Source organism: Oncorhynchus nerka, linkage group LG12, assembly GCF_034236695.1.
Source record: "Oncorhynchus nerka isolate Pitt River linkage group LG12, Oner_Uvic_2.0, whole genome shotgun sequence".
Lineage (NCBI taxonomy): Eukaryota > Metazoa > Chordata > Actinopteri > Salmoniformes > Salmonidae > Oncorhynchus > Oncorhynchus nerka.
The window spans coordinates 65,118,945-65,135,179 of record NC_088407.1 but is presented as its reverse complement, the minus strand read 5'-3'; the positions used below and the strand labels follow the sequence as shown (position 1 = coordinate 65,135,179).

Here is a 16,235-nt window from a genome sequence, read left to right as displayed (position 1 = left end):
AAATGAGCTGCGGCATATGCTCATGAATGCACTCATGACTCCTTTCTATGAGAAAAAAAATAAAGTTGAATTGCCTTGTGAAAGCTTAACACTGTAAGCTTGTATTTTATAACTTAGCTAGTCATGTTGGCAATAAAACAAGCTTTCAAATCATGCCCACCTTCTCTGGATTGTGATTTATAATTGGCTGTTTTTGTATTGAGTAAAGAACGACAGTAATTGTGTGATGGCGGGGAAGCAGGGTTGTGTTCCAGACTAAACAAATACAAGTGTCCTTGCTATAGTTCTTTAACAGCTAGAAGAGTTTTTTTAAGGGGAAAAAGTACCTTATAGTTGAAGACTCTTCTTTGAGTCATAAAAGTGCATTCAAATTGCTTAGGAACTGTGCACTTTGAAGAGGTGTGTGGCCACTTGGAGACATGTTAGTCCTCTCACTTAAACTCTTCTAATGTTTTAGTCTTATGTTGCAGCTACTTCACTTTTTCCAGGAATGGTCCTATTGTGTTACTGAATGTATCCAGAGTATTTTTAGATTTCGTTATCAACAAATGCGGAAAAGTACTGAACTGTCGTGTACTCACCTTTGGTCTAATAATTTCACCATTATCTCAACTGTTCCCTTCCAATTGCTACAATGGTTATGTATTTCATAATTCTAATGTAAGAAAGATTTGAATTTATCCTTATCAATGTAGGCCAATTCCCATGAGTGTAAATGGTAGGAATTTACTGGATTGGTTGAACAGTGTAGAATAATAACTTATTGAAATCATAAATATAAATTAATAGACATTTCTATTAAGTTGACATTCTATGGTGGATGGACCGGCAGCCACCTTTGTGGTAGTAATTGGAAGTAAAAATTATAATTACAATTATATTTAAATGATGTACCAGTTAAATTGCAATATTCTGAAGGAATATGTCCACAAAATGAATTATATTTCTATGATTGAAATGACACTCACCTAGGACTGTTGCTGTGACTGTATTACTGCACAACCGGCGGTCTTGAGTCATGAAGGCAGTCAAATTCCACATGACTGCTTAATCATGTTAATTAGGCTCTCTCCAATCTCTGATGCTGCTGATGGTCATTAGTAGCCTACTAAACTTGCTAACTACCTGGTACTCCGCACTCTATTGTCCCTCTAATCACTCTGACATCAATGCAAATGTAATCCAAAATCGAATTAAACACTTCATGAGCTTATGTTGCACAACATTTCTATAGGTTATGCAATTGGTGAGAACAGAGTGATGGCCTCTACTAAAAAGAGGAGAATCAGCATTCTATAGGCTAGGCCTACTATATTTATTTTTCAACTTTCCTAATATTAAGCAAGTTGCTTATATTTACAACAGGAGTATAGCCTACCTTGTCCTCTATTCGTTATTTAAGTGCATAGATTACATATTTTTCCCCGATGCCCCCGTTTCGATACAGGTGCATGATAACGGTCCATTCTAAATCAAAACAAATTTCACACATATATAAACTCAGGGAAAAAAGAAACACCCCTTTTTTAGGACCGTGTCTTTCAAAGATAATTCGTAAAAATCCAAATAACTTCACAGAAATTCATTGTAAAGGGTTTAAACACTATTTCCCATGCTTGTTCAATGAACCATTAACAATTAATGAACATGCACCTGTGAAACGGTCGTTAAGACACTAACAGCTTACAGAAGGTAGGCAATTAAGGTCACAGCTATGAAAACTTAGGACACTATAAAGAGGCCTTTCTACTGGCTCTGAAAAATAACAAAAGAAAGATGCCCAGGGTCCTTGCTCATCTGCGTGAATGTGTCTTATGCATGCTGCAAGGAGGCATGCGGACTGCAGACGTGGCCAGGGCAATAAATTGCAATGTCCATACTGTGAGACGCCTAAGACAGCGCTACAGGGAGACAGGACGGACAGCTGATCATCCTTGCAGTGGCAGACCACGTGTAACATTTACATTACATTTAAGTCATTTAGCAGACGCTCTTATCCAGAGCGACTTACAAATTGGTGCGTTCACCTTAAGACATCCAGTGGAACAGCCACTTTACAATAGTGCATCTAAATCTTTTAAGGGGGGTGAGAAGGATTACTTTATCCTATCCTAGGTATTCCTGAAAGAGGTGGGGTTTCAGGTGTCTCCGGAAGGTGGTGATTGACTCCGCTGTCCTGGCGTCGTGAGGGAGTTTGTTCCACCATTGGGGGCCAGAGCAGCGAACAGTTTTGACTGGGCTGCGCGGAACTGTACTTCCTCAGTGGTAGGGAGGCGAGCAGGCCAGAGGTGGATGAACGCAGTGCCCTTGTTTGGGTGTAGGGCCTGATCAGAGCCTGGAGGTACTGAGGTGCAGTTCCCCTCACAGCTCCGTAGGCAAGCACCATGGTCTTGTAGCGGATGCGAGCTTCAACTGGAAGCCAGTGGAGAGAGCGGAGGAGCGGGGTGACGTGAGAGAACTTGGGAAGGTTGAACACCAGACGGGCTGCGGCGTTCTGGATGAGTTGTAGGGGTTTAATGGCACAGGCAGGGAGCCCAGCCAACAGCGAGTTGCAGTAATCCAGACGGGAGATGACAAGTGCCTGGATTAGGACCTGCGCCGCTTCCTGTGTGAGGCAGGGTCGTACTCTGCGGATGTTGTAGAGCATGAACCTACAGGAACGGGCCACCGCCTTGATGTTAGTTGAGAACGACAGGGTGTTGTCCAGGATCACGCCAAGGTTCTTAGCGCTCTGGGAGGAGGACACAATGGAGTTGTCAACCGTGATGGCGAGATCATGGAACGGGCAGTCCTTCCCGGGAGGAAGAGCAGCTCCGTCTTGCCGAGGTTCAGCTTGAGGTGGTGATCCGTCATCCACACTGATATGTCTGCCAGACATGCAGAGATGCGATTCGCCACCTGGTCATCAGAAGGGGAAAGGAGAAGATTAATTGTGTGTCGTCTGCATAGCAATGATAGGAGAGACCATGTGAGGTTATGACAGAGCCAAGTGACTTGGTGTATAGCGAGAATAGGAGAGGGCCTAGAACAGAGCCCTGGGGACACCAGTGGTGAGAGCACGTGGTGAGGAGACGGATTCTCGCCACGCCACCTGGTAGGAGCGACCTGTCAGGTAGGACGCAATCAAGCGTGGGCCGCGCCGGAGATGCCCAACTCGGAGAGGGTGGAGAGGAGGATCTGATGGTTCACAGTATCGAAGGCAGCCGATAGGTCTAGAAGGATGAGAGCAGAGGAGAGAGAGTTAGCTTTAGCAGTGCGGAGCGCCTCCGTGATACAGAGAAGAGCAGTCTCAGTTGAATGACTAGTCTTGAAACCTGACTGATTTGGATCAAGAAGGTCATTCTGAGAGAGATAGCGGGAGAGATGGCCAAGGACGGCACGTTCAAGGGTTTTGGAGAGAAAAGAAAGAAGGGATACTGGTCTGTAGTTGTTGACATCGGAGGGATCGAGTGTAGGTTTTTTCAGAAGGGGTGCAACTCTCGCTCTCTTGAAGACGGAAGGGACGTAGCCAGCGGTCAGGGATGAGTTGATGAGCGAGGTGAGGTAAGGAGAAGGTCTCCGGAAATGGTCTGGAGAAGAGAGGAGGGGATAGGGTCAAGCGGGCAGGTTGTTGGGCGGCCGGCCGTCACAAGACGCGAGATTTCATCTGGAGAGAGAGGGGAGAAAGAGGTCAGAGCACAGGGTAGGGCAGTGTGAGCAGAACCAGCGGTGTCGTTTGACTTAGCAAACGAGGATCGGATGTCGTCGACCTTCTTTTCAAAATGGTTGACGAAGTCATCTGCAGAGAGGGAGGAGGGGGAGGGGGATTCAGGAGGGAGGAGAAGGTGGCAAAGAGCTTCCTAGGGTTAGAGGCAGATGCTTGGAATTTAGAGTGGTAGAAAGTGGCTTTAGCAGCAGCGACAGAAGAGGAAAATGTAGAGAGGAGGGAGTGAAAGGATGCCAGGTCCGCAGGGAGGCGGTTTTCCTCCATTTCCGCTCGGCTGCCCGGAGCCCTGTTCTGTGAGCTCGCAATGAGTCGTCGAGCCACGGAGCGGGAGGGGAGGACCAAGCCGGCCTGGAGGATAGGGGACATAGAGAGTCAAAGGATGCAGAAAGGGAGGAGAGGAGGGTTGAGGAGGCAGAATCAGGAGATAGGTTGGAGAAGGTTTGAGCAGAGGGAAGAGATGATAGGATGGAAGAGGAGAGAGTAGCGGGGAGAGAGAGCGAAGGTTGGGACGGCGCGATACCATCCGAGTAGGGGCAGTGTGGGAAGTGTTGGATGAGAGCGAGAGGGAAAAGGATACAAGGTAGTGGTCGGAGACTTGGAGGGAGTTGCAGTGAGGTTAGTGGAAGAACAGCATCTAGTAAAGATGAGGTCGAGCGTATTGCCTGCCTTGTGAGTAGGGGGGAAGGTGAGAGGGTGAGGTCAAAAGAGGAGAGGAGTGGAAAGAAGGAGGCAGAGAGGAATGAGTCAAAGGTAGACGTGGGGAGGTTAAAGTCGCCCAGAACTGTGAGAGGTGAGCCGTCCTCAGGAAAGGAGCTTATCAAGGCATCAAGCTCATTGATGAACTCTCCGAGGAACCTGGAGGGCGATAAATGATAAGGATGTTAAGCTTGAAAGGGCTGGTAACTGTGACAGCATGGAATTCAAAGGAGGCGATAGACAGATGGGTAAGGGGAGAAAGAGAGAATGACCACTTGGGAGAGATGAGGATCCCGGTGCCACCACCCCGCTGACCAGAAGCTCTCGGGGTGTGCGAGAACACGTGGGCGGACGAAGAGAGCAGTAGGAGTAGCGGTGTTATCTGTGGTGATCCATGTTTCCGTCAGTGCCAAGAAGTCGAGGGACTGGAGGGTGGCATAGGCTGAGATGAACTCTGCCTTGTTGGCCGCAGATCGGCAGTTCCAGAGGCTACCGGAGACCTGGAACTCCACGTGGGTCGTGCGCGCTGGGACCACCAGATTAGGGTGGCCGCGGCCACGCGGTGTGGAGCGTTTGTATGGTCTGTGCAGAGAGGAGAGAACAGGGATAGACAGACACATAGTTGACAGGCTACAGAAGAGGCTACGCTAATGCAAAGGAGATTGGAATGACAAGTGGACTACACGTCTCGAATGTTCAGAAAGTTAAGCTTACGTAGCAAGAATCTTATTGACTAAAATGATTAAAATGATACAGTACTGCTGAAGTAGGCTAGCTGGCAGTGGCTGCGTTGTTGACTTTGTAGGTTAGCTGGCAGTGGCTGCGTTGTTGGCACTACACTAATCAAGTCGTTCTGTTGAGTGTGATAGTTTCAACAGTGCTGCTATTCGGGGGCTAGCTAGCAGTGTTGATTACGTTACGTTGCGTTAAAAGAACGACAATAGCTGGCTAGCTAACCTAGAAAATCGCTCTAGACTACACAATTATCTTTGATACAAAGACGGCTATGTAGCTAGCTATGTAGCTAGCTACGATCAAACAAATCAAACCGTTGTACTGTAATGAAATGAAATGAAAATGTGATACTACCTGTGGAGCGAATGCGACCGGGTTGTTGAGTGAGGAAGTTCTATTCGGTAGACGTTGGCTAGCTGTTGGCTAGCTAGCAGTGTCTCCTACGTTAAGGACGACAAATAGCTGGCTAGCTAACCTCGGTAAATTAAGATAATCACTCTAAGACTACACACTCTAAACTACACAATTATCTTGGATACGAAGACAGCAAAGACAACTATGTAGCTAGCTAACACTACACTAATCAAGTCGTTCAGTTGAGTGTAATAGTTTTTACAGTGCTGCTATTCGGAAGACGGTGGACGTTTGCTAGCTGGCTAGCTGCTGGGCAGATAGCAGTGTAGACTACGTTAGGATGACGAAATACGATAATTACGCAATTATCTTTGATACAAAGACGGCTATGTAGCTAGCTAAGAAGAAATTGCTAAGATTAGACAAATCAAACCGTTGTACTATAATGAAATGTAATGAAATGTAATGAAAAGTTATACTACCTGCAGACCGACGCGCTCGGATGCGACCGCTCGCTCCAACCCGGTATATACATAACAGCATAACAGCACCTGCACAGGAACAGAATGGCAACAACAAATGCCCGAGTTACACCAGGAACGCACAATCCCTACATCAGTGCTCAGACTGTCCACAATAGGCTGAGAGAGGCTGGACTGAGGGCTTGTAGGCCTGTTGTAAGGCAGGTCCTCACCAGACATCACCGGCAACAATGTCGCCTATGGGCACAAACCCACCGTCGCTGGACGAGACAGGACTGGCAAAAAGTGCTCTTCACTGACGAATTGCGATTTTGTCTCACCAGGGGTGATGGTCGGATTTGCGTTTATCGTCGAAGGAAAGAGCGTTACACCGAGGCCTGTACTCTGGAGCGGGATCGACTTGCAGGTGGAGGGTCCGTCATGGTCTGGGGCGGTGTGTCACATCGGACTGAGCTTGTTGTCATTGCAGGCAATCTCAATGTTGTGCATTACAGGGAAGACGACCTCCTCCCTCATGTGGTACCCTTCCTGCATGCTCATCTTGACATGACCCTCCAGTATGACAATGCCACCAGCCATACTGCTCATTCTGTGCGTGATTTCCTGCAAGGCAGGAATGTCAGTTTGTTACAACTTGGGGAAGCTCTTGGGAGACGGTGTGGCCACATTACCGTAACGCTGTTTATATAATAGCCTCAGATATGAGGTTTACATCTAATTATTGTATAAGATGAGTGAGTATGATAGTGTTTGTAAAATTGTGTAAAATGATTTTGGACTGTTTAATGAAGGAAAATACAATTCCCTTTTGATTTGAACTAAATCAGAGGACCGCCCCTGAGCCCAGTTAGTCAGGCATCTTGGGACAGCCCCATTTCTGCAATTCTGAATAAAACCCAACTTTGAGAAATTATCAGCAGACCATGTTTTTCTCCATTAGGAGAGGACAAAGGTTGTAGACCATTGCTGAATCTTTTAACCATACCATGTGGTTAAACTCTTAGACTATCGATACCAACAGAATAAGAACAAGTCTTTGATATGAATTACTAGTCTGCAGCTAGGAATTCGGTATCATTGAACGCGAAGAACGACAACCGCCGAAACATCCATTCTATAACGAAACGAATGAATGTCACTGAACTATCTATCCATTATAACCACGAGAGAGGGAGAGAGACGGACAATTCTACAAAAGAAAACTTTTCACCAGCGATCAAGACGACACACTGAGCGTAAATATATATATTGATTGCAATTGTTCCCGAATGAGTGTGCAAAGGATTAGCATTTCAATTGTTATAATTATCACTCTGTAGTGACTTCTTAGTCGACCCCCACTTCCCCTTTTGTCTAACAAGCCGCCGGTTTAGCCCACTTGGGCACATTCTCCTATCATCTCTTGTAACCACATTTACCTTGTTTGTTTGTTTGCATTTCTGTGAATTAGTTAGTAATAAATAAATGATTTAAGACAATTGATGTATGGATGACTCATAGTGAAGACTAGGTTCGTGCAGATAACCAACAATTTACAACAATTTACGACGTTTGGAATGAGACTAACGTGAGGTAAAGTAAATAATTAATTAATCAGAAGACTATGGATCAGATATGAAAATATTATAACCTTGTAATCTGAATATTTTTCCTTGGTGCCCCGACTTCCTAGTTAATTACAGTTGCATGATTAATCAGTTGATCGCATAATACTAATTACAGAGAATCTTTGATAAAAACTATAAGTCTTCAATTTAATGATAGTAAAGACACGACAAGTGTCTCCCCCTTTGAAGAGGGGGATGACTGCGGCAGCTTCACAATCTATGGGAATCTCAGATGATATGAGAGGTTGAACAGGATCATTTTAGAATGAGAGGGTCCAGATTGTCTAGCCCAGCTGATTTGTAGGTGCCCAGCTGATTTGTAGGGGTCCAGATTTTGCAGCTCTTTCAGAACATCAGCTATCTGGATTTGGGTGAAGGAGAAGTGGGGGAGGTTTGGGCAAGTTGCTGTGGGGAGTGCTGGGCTGTTGACCAGGGTAGGGGTAGCCAGGTGGAAAGCATGGCCAGCTGTAGAAAATGCTTATTGAAATTCTCAATTATTGTGGATTTGTCGGTAGTGACCGTGTTTCCTAGCCTCAGTGCAGTGGGCAGCTGGGAGGAGGTGTCCCAGAACTTTTTTGAGTTTGTGCTACAGCATGCAAATTTCTGTTTGAAAAAGCTAGCCTTTGCTTTCCTAACCGACTGTGTATATTGGTTCCTAACTTCCCTGAAAAGTTGCATATCATGGGGGCTATTCAATGCTATTGCAAATCAAATCAAATTTTATTTGTCACATACACATGGTTAGCAGATGTTAATGCGAGTGCAGCGAAATGCTTGTGCTTCTAGTTCCGACAATGCAGTAATAACCAACGAGTAATCTAGCTAACAATTCCAAAACTACTACCTTATACACACAAGTGTAAAGGGATAAAGAATATGTACATAAAGATATATGAATGAGTGATGGTACAGAGCGGCATAGGCAAGATGCAGTAGATGGTATCGAGTACAGTATATACATATGAGATGAGTATGTAAACAAAGTGGCATAGTTCAAAGTGGCTAGTGATACATGTATTACATAAAGATGCAGTAGATGAGAGTACAGTATATACGTATACATATGAGATAAATAATGTAGGGTATGTAAACATTATATTAAGTAGCATTGTTTAAAGTGGCTAGTGATATATTTTACATCAATTCCCATCAATTCCCATTATTTAAGTGGCTGGAGTTGAGTCAGTGTGTTGTCAGCAGCCACTCAATGTTAGTGGTGGCTGTTTAACAGTCTGATGGCCTTGAGGTAGAAGCTGTTTTTCAGTCTCTCGGTCCCAGCTTTGATGCACCTGTACTGACCTCGCCTTCTGGATGGTAGCGGGGTGAACAGGCAGTTGCTCGGGTGGTTGTTGTCCTTGATGATCTTTATGGCCTTCCTGTGACATTGGGTGGTGTAGGTGTCCTGGAGGGCAGGTAGTTTGCCCCCGGTGATGCGTTGTGCAGACCTCACTACCCTCTGGAGAGCCTTACGGTTGTGGGCGGAGCAGTTGCCGTACCAGGCGGTGATATAGCCCGACAGGATGCTCTCGATTGTACATCTGTAGAAGTTTGAGTGCTTTTGGTGACAAGCTGAATTTCTTCAGCCTCCTGAGAACGCCACAGGATGTTTTTGTGCTGGTCAAGGGCAGACAGGTCTGGAGTGAACCAAGGGCTATATCTATTCCTGGTTCTACATTTTTTTTTTATGGAGCATGCTTATTTAAGATGGTGAGGAAGGCACTTTTAAAGAATAACCAGGCATCCTCTACTGACAGTATGAGGTCAATGTCATTCCAGGATACCCTGGCCAGGTCGATTAGAAAGGCCTGTTCGCTGAAGTGTTTTAGGGAGCATTTGACAGTGATGAGGGGTTGTCGTTTGACCGAAGACCCATTACGGATGCAGGCAATGAAGCAGTGATCGCTGAGATCTTGGTTGAAAACAGCAGAGGTGTATTTGGAGGGTGGGTTAGTTAGGATGATATCTGTGAGGGTGCCTGTGTTTACAGATTTGGGGTTGTACCTGGTAGGTTAATTGATCATTTGTGTGAGATTGAGGGCATCAAGCTTAGATTGTAGGATCGCTGGGGTGCTAAGCATGTCCCAATTTAGGTCACCAAGCAGCACGAGCTCAGAGGATAGGTGGAGGGGGGGGCAATCAATTCACATATGGTGTCCAGGGCACAGCTGGGGTCAGAGGGTGGTCTATAGCAACCTGCAATGGTGAGAGACTTGTTTCTGGAAAGGTGAATTTTTAGAAGTAAAAGCTCAAGTGGTCTTCCTAAGCCAGGATTCAGACACGGCTAAGACGTCCGGGTTGGCAGAATGTGCTAAAGCGGTGAATAAAGCACACTTAGGGAGGAGGCATCTAATGTTAACATGCATGAAACCACATGTCTGTGGAACTTGTTCAGCTTATGTCTGTTGTTGAATCTTATGTTCATACAAATATTTACACATGTTAAGTTTGCTGAAAATAAACGCAGTTGACAGCGAGAGGACGTTTTCTTTTTTTGCTGAGTGTATTATTTAGTGTATGTAAAGCTAAGATGAAATCAAGAATAGTCTGATGGGTGACAATATAAGCCTATCACTTGTGAATTGTGTGAGTTTGAAGTTTGGGGAAGAGCATTTTCACCATAAAAATGCACCTTTATAATACAAGCAATGCATGCATAATTGCATTTGCGGTCACTGTTGATGATTGTGTTTTCCTGGTAATGGAACATTTGTGCACATAGCCTACTACCATTTGTGCATTGCTGTGCTTATAATGTGAAGAAATAAACTATTAGGCTATCAATATTTTAAGCTAAACGTTCTGATCTGTTGCGTCAGCCAAATTGCTTAAAAAAAATGTTTTTTTTTTAGCTAGTGGTAGTATTAATTTGGGCTCTATCGCATCCCACAACTATCCCAGACTATGTTTGTAATATTTATTTCTCACATAGTACAAAGGTTGACCTACTTCATTCTATGGGGGATAGTAGAGTGACATGGGCTAATGCTTTTGCTGTTTGTTAGGCCTACTCATCTTGTTGGCTGACGAAAAGTAAATGTGGACAGTTCTTCCAATATCTTCAATATGCACCTCGGAATTGGATAAGGACGCATGCATTTGCATTCCCGATGAGTCTGTCTTCACTTGTAGCCTGTGAGAAAGACCTGATCACGTTATTGAGTGTGCAGATCTCAGGGTGAAGGGCACAACGGCCACTGGCCACTAAAGGTATGGATTGTTTTATGGTGCATTACGACCACACAAAGGGGATGCCGCCGTGAAACTCGAGGCATTATCAAGTGCTTGTCAAATTGTGAATGAGTGACTGATGAAGTGTGTACAGCCTGCACAAAAACAAATCATCATTAGTTGCATCATGCAGCCTTACAATGTATTAAAAATCAAAACATATAGCCCAATGTTTGTATCACAACTAAAGTTACATTACTAATGCTAAATCAAGCACATACCTGTTCAGTACCTGTTTCTTTGTGAACCGCTCAACACAGAATACCTGCATGTGCGCACTCCCTCAAATCGTTTGGAGAAAATATCCTTTATTTTATTCAGCTTTGTTCAATTTGGCATAGCCAGCTCAGGGCCTAACATAAGGACAACAAGTATGCTATTCTGTTTTTCTGAAATATAGACTACATTTTCTTCACATGTTCCTTTAGACCTGTCTAAAATAAATAATGCATTTATTGTGATGGTGTAGACTAGATTACATGGATTTATTAGACTTTAAAATGTAGATGTTCCAAAGGTCTGCATCAGTGGAAGCCAGGAGATTATGTGTTTATGTTCGTTAAGACCGTCAGTTATTTGCTTGACAATCACCGGCTGATGAAATTTTGTGACGCCACAGCCCTACACCTACCCTGTATTCAAGAGTATGCTGTGTCTCAACTGATGGCGGGCATAAAACAAGCACCTCAGAATATGTAAAATTGGGTCAAATTTAGGCTTGGGTGATACCTTGGTATAAATGGTATATTTGAATATCGTTTTTTGAAAATCACCACCTCGTGGGGGTCTGTGTTTAACCCATAGTTAGTTATAAGCAGTGACTTAAGTGTAACTATGAGAAATCCAAAATGTTTCAAATAAATTAAATCCAGCTCAGGGCTCCAGCTATGCATTTGGTTTGTTAACTTGCTAGCTAAGTGGCTATATGTCTAGATCAAGCTTCTTGGTGACAGCAGACATTCTAGGCTGAGTACCAGTTTCTTTAGCTAATATTGCACTCCTTGTCATTGCCAAAGAGACTGGCCTTTCTGCCATCTTCAAATATTAACATTCTATCATTAATGAGCTCGAGGAGGACAGAAGAGTTGATTCTGATTCGATAACCCTCACAGCTATCCTCCATTCACAACAATTATCCAAATATTTGGAATCTATACTTCTTTTTTTTCTCAACAGAACACGTTTGTAACCAATTGCTAAGCAAACATTTCGTTTTTTTGTCCAGACGATACCAGTCTGTCAAAAGTTGCTATCTCATGTATAAGTTCTCAAACTAAATACATATTGCAAATCCAACCACAAAACCTCTGCTTTGATTTTAAGCCTCAAAATACAACAACTTGCCTAGCTGTTTTTGACTTTGTTATAATTTCTAATTCTATTTTTCAGGCTGTATGTGTTGTCCTGGAAAATGTTTATGTAATTTCCAACAACCAATGAGCAACTCTGTCATAAATCCAGCTGCATATTGAACGTTGAGATTGCCTAAAGGCCAGTGTTTGGCAATGACATGGAGTGGAATGTTAGCTAAGAAGACTGGTACACAGACTAGAGACATTCAATCCGCTCCTGGATCAAGATCCCTGTTGCCTAAATAATTTTGTGCGTCCAAGAAATCATACATATTATTTTAGAAATAGCGCCCCTTGTGTGCACTTCCGGTAATACCATATAGTACAGAAATGGTATGACAATCGGGATACCACCCAACTCTAGTCAAACTACAACATAATGTGAAAATGAAAACATCTGGATTTGACCTTTTTTTCTTTTTTTTACAATTTAAATTAAAGGATAAAACATTTTTAATAATAAAATAGTTTGACAACCCTGCTTGTAAGCTTTTAAATTATATCACACTCAACTGTATATCTTTTCCAGTCCTGGGATGTTTCATGGCAGGGTGGTGTATGCAAAATGGGTCACCTGAGCACCTCTATCTCCTGAAATGTTTTTGCATTGAAGTCCAAAAAGTCACTTTCTGACCATTTTTACCATAAGCAAATAAGTATGAAAGTAATTCAAATCAAAAGTGGTCCATTCAAAAAGTGGTTGAAATCAAATGGAATGACCCTTTACTAACGTCATGCAATTCTTTTAACAATGTTGGCAACTAGTTAGGCTTTTTCAATCCGTTACTCAGGGTCCCTCAGCTATTGCACACGTTTGTTCATTTTTGTAGCAGCACACCTAATTCAACCAAGCAAAGGCATTTGATGATTAATTGACTAGTAGAATCTGCGTTAGTGCTAGAAGAGAAATGTGTTATGTCTGGCGTTTTCCCAGAGTAATTGATTTTGAAACACTGAGTTATTTGGCTTTCTGCTGTGATAATCAGTAAACTCATCTTATGATACCATTTGGTCTGTTTCAGTGCTGGTTGTCATACTGAGCCGCAGCTGTAGTCATGGATGCCAAAGCCAACGACAGCACCTTCCCTAGTTTTGGAGACTTAGATGATTTCCTCACCAAGCATGACTCCAATTTTGTGTGGCTACTTGTGGGTAAGTGTTGAGGAAATTTTCTAGACTAAGAGTGAGGGTGGAAAAACACCTGAGTTAGAGAGAGGGCTGGCTACAGTGAATCGCACCCATTTCTCAAATTAGAGTTGATGAATGGGGAGCACTTAACTCCAAGTATACAGGAGTGAAGCCTCATTTAACACTATCATAACAATATGAGACATAGTTTAAACCTTCTGAGTCAGTGGTAACCAGGGGTGTAATTCCATTCTTAATGGTAACCCGTCTTTCACTTGAGTCATGGCAGGACGTGGACCAGCTATTGTGTCACTGTTGTGACAACCTTAATGAAGTCGTTACAACAGTACCAAACATTTCCTCCCGAACTAAGGATGGTGGGACATCAGTGACGCTAACTAACTGTGCTCTGTTTTCTCTTCCAGCCACCATTCTGTCCTGTGGATGGATAATCTACCTGACCTACTACAACTCCCGTAACATTGGCCTCATCTTAACCCTCATCATCAACAGACTCTACAAGAATGGCTACATTCACATTGGTGAGTGTAAATAATGTAATGAAACAAGCTTGCAGATGCGTGAATTATGAACCTTGCCTGAGACTTGCAGACTCAGACTTGGCTACCAGATGCCTTATTTATGGAATTCAATGTGAGGAATGTAATGTTTGCATGTCTGAAATTCAGTGTGAATCTGTGACCTACTTGCATCAGTTTTAGCATCACTGTCTGATTGTCCTCTCTCTCCACAGGCTCCTTCTCCTTCTCAGTGCTGTCGGGGAAGGTCATGTTCAGAGATGTGTACTTCATCAACGAAGACATGTCCATCAGGTGCTTACTTTTACAGTGTTATGTATTCTGCTCTCTGTACAATACATGCTTATATTCTAATACTATTTTTATTCTACCTTCAATGTATTTTGTGTTACAGAATACAAGATGGTTTCCTTATATTCCGCTGGTGGAAAATGTATAACCCTAAGCAGAAACAGCACGGTCAGTGGATTGTTCAAGATACATTGTTTTGATATGGGAAACAAGTCCATAGGTGTAGGAGTGGTGGGAGGCCGCAATAACTAAAATGGCTTGTACTCTTCTTGACCATCATATCAAAGTTACAGATCTTGTTCTTCTCTTCTCCAGACCCCAAGGCTGAGACCAGGCTCTACGTGACCGTAAATGGATTTGAGTTCCACGTTTACAACCGCACAGACCTCTACGCACGGCTACAGGAGACCTTCGGGTTGGACCCCACCCTCATACCTCCCAAAAAAGACGAGGAGAGAGGAAGAGAGGAACGAGAAAAGAGCCTGGACAGTGTTAACATCAAAGCAGATACTCCTGACCCGTCGTCATCTTGGAGATCCCTCATCCCCGTCATCAAAGTCAACATCAGCACAGTAAGTTTCCCGTTAGCTTAGCTACATCTGAGACATCACACACGCTAGTCAATAGTTAGGTTATCTGAAAGTGCACTTATGTTTAATTCTCATCATTGTATCGTGTGCATTTCTCCAGGGTCGCTTAGCATTTGGGAACCACCACCTCCCACAGACGATATGTGTGAATTTTGAGGATGCCTTCCTGACCTACGCCACCAAACCCCCCTCCAGCCACCTGGACCAATACATGCACATCGTCAAGGGCTCTCTGGAGAATGTCCGCGTCATGCTCGTACCCAGCCCACGCTACCTGGGCATGCAGAACGACGAGTAAGTTGACCTTTGACCCTAAACCCCATTACATAGGCCCGCTGAACGATAAGTGAGCTGACCATCGACCCTAAAACCTAGCCTAATACAACCTCTGTTGTCCTCCATAGGCCGCCCAGACTGATGGGAGAAGGATTTGTGGTCATGCAGTCTAATGACGTGGACATCTACTATTACCAGGATGAACCAGGTACGACCATATTGTGTAGAATTCTGGTCTGTTTGCCAGGATCGAAGAGTCCTGAATAGTGTTTTTTTATACATGTAAAGTCATTAGTAATTCATATTCTTGTGTGTATATTGTCAGGCCTGGTCCCAGAGGAGCAGGAGAGTGGGGATCCAGAGCTGTGTGGAGAGGGCACCAAACTGCAAGATCTGCCTCCCTGCTGGGGTCTGGACATAGTCTGTGGAAAAGGAACTGACTTCAACTATGGACCCTGGGCAGACAGGCAGAGGTACACACCCAAACTAACTATACTACTACATAAAACATAATTGGCTGTTCACCAGACTCAACAGCATTCCCTCCTGTGTGCAGAGACCATAGGAATATAATTACTAATATTTATATTTCTGTATGCAGGGACTGCCTGTGGAAGTTCTTCCTCCCGGCAGACTACCAGTCCTTGGGTGTTACGGAGGTGGCTCAGCCTGGCAAACCCAGACAGATCCTAGCCTTTGAGCTGCGCATGAACATCATCGCAGATGCCACAATAGACCTGCTCTTCACCAAAAACAGGGTACTAGGAGACCAGGCTTCTCACTCTCTCTCCTCTCTCATTTTTTTGAAAGCTCTTTGTATTAGATAATGCCAGATCTAAATAGCTCTAAACTATTATAATCCATTCCACAATGGGATCATGTGTTTCTCACATTATGCGCTCTGTTGATTTTTTTGCTCTTAGGAAACCAATGCTGTCCACGTGAATGTCGGAGCAGGCTCTTATCTGGAAGTGAATATCCCCATGACTGTGGGGGAGTCTGGTGAGTGGGACACTGAGAGAAACAACTGAGGTTAGAAGAAAGTGTGTGTCTTTAGTAGGGGTGTGCCAACCTGACTATATTCGTAATCGTATCCATAATTAACAGTTGATATTCGTGATCTGAAAACACGGAAGTGTTTAAATATGCCTAGATAGATGTAGTCAAAATACCAATCTCCCTGCAAAATAAACTGCAGATTAGGAGCAGTGTGTGTGTCTGACCTCAACTTGCAGAAGGCAGTTTGCTGTC

General features: G+C 43.8%; 1 protein-coding gene across 1 annotated transcript in view; it reads left to right on the top strand.

Moving 5' to 3' along the window:
- The window catches only part of LOC115138604 (bridge-like lipid transfer protein family member 1), a 96,381-nt gene that overhangs the window by 3,088 nt on the left and 77,058 nt on the right, over nt 1–16,235 (top strand). The window contains 10 exon segments of the mRNA XM_065025740.1: nt 13,183–13,312; nt 13,714–13,830; nt 14,043–14,121; nt 14,222–14,286; nt 14,434–14,690; nt 14,809–15,002; nt 15,113–15,192; nt 15,310–15,457; nt 15,586–15,742; nt 15,908–15,986. Of these exon segments, the coding sequence (XP_064881812.1) occupies nt 13,216–13,312; nt 13,714–13,830; nt 14,043–14,121; nt 14,222–14,286; nt 14,434–14,690; nt 14,809–15,002; nt 15,113–15,192; nt 15,310–15,457; nt 15,586–15,742; nt 15,908–15,986 (1,273 nt within the window). The 5' untranslated portion in view covers nt 13,183–13,215.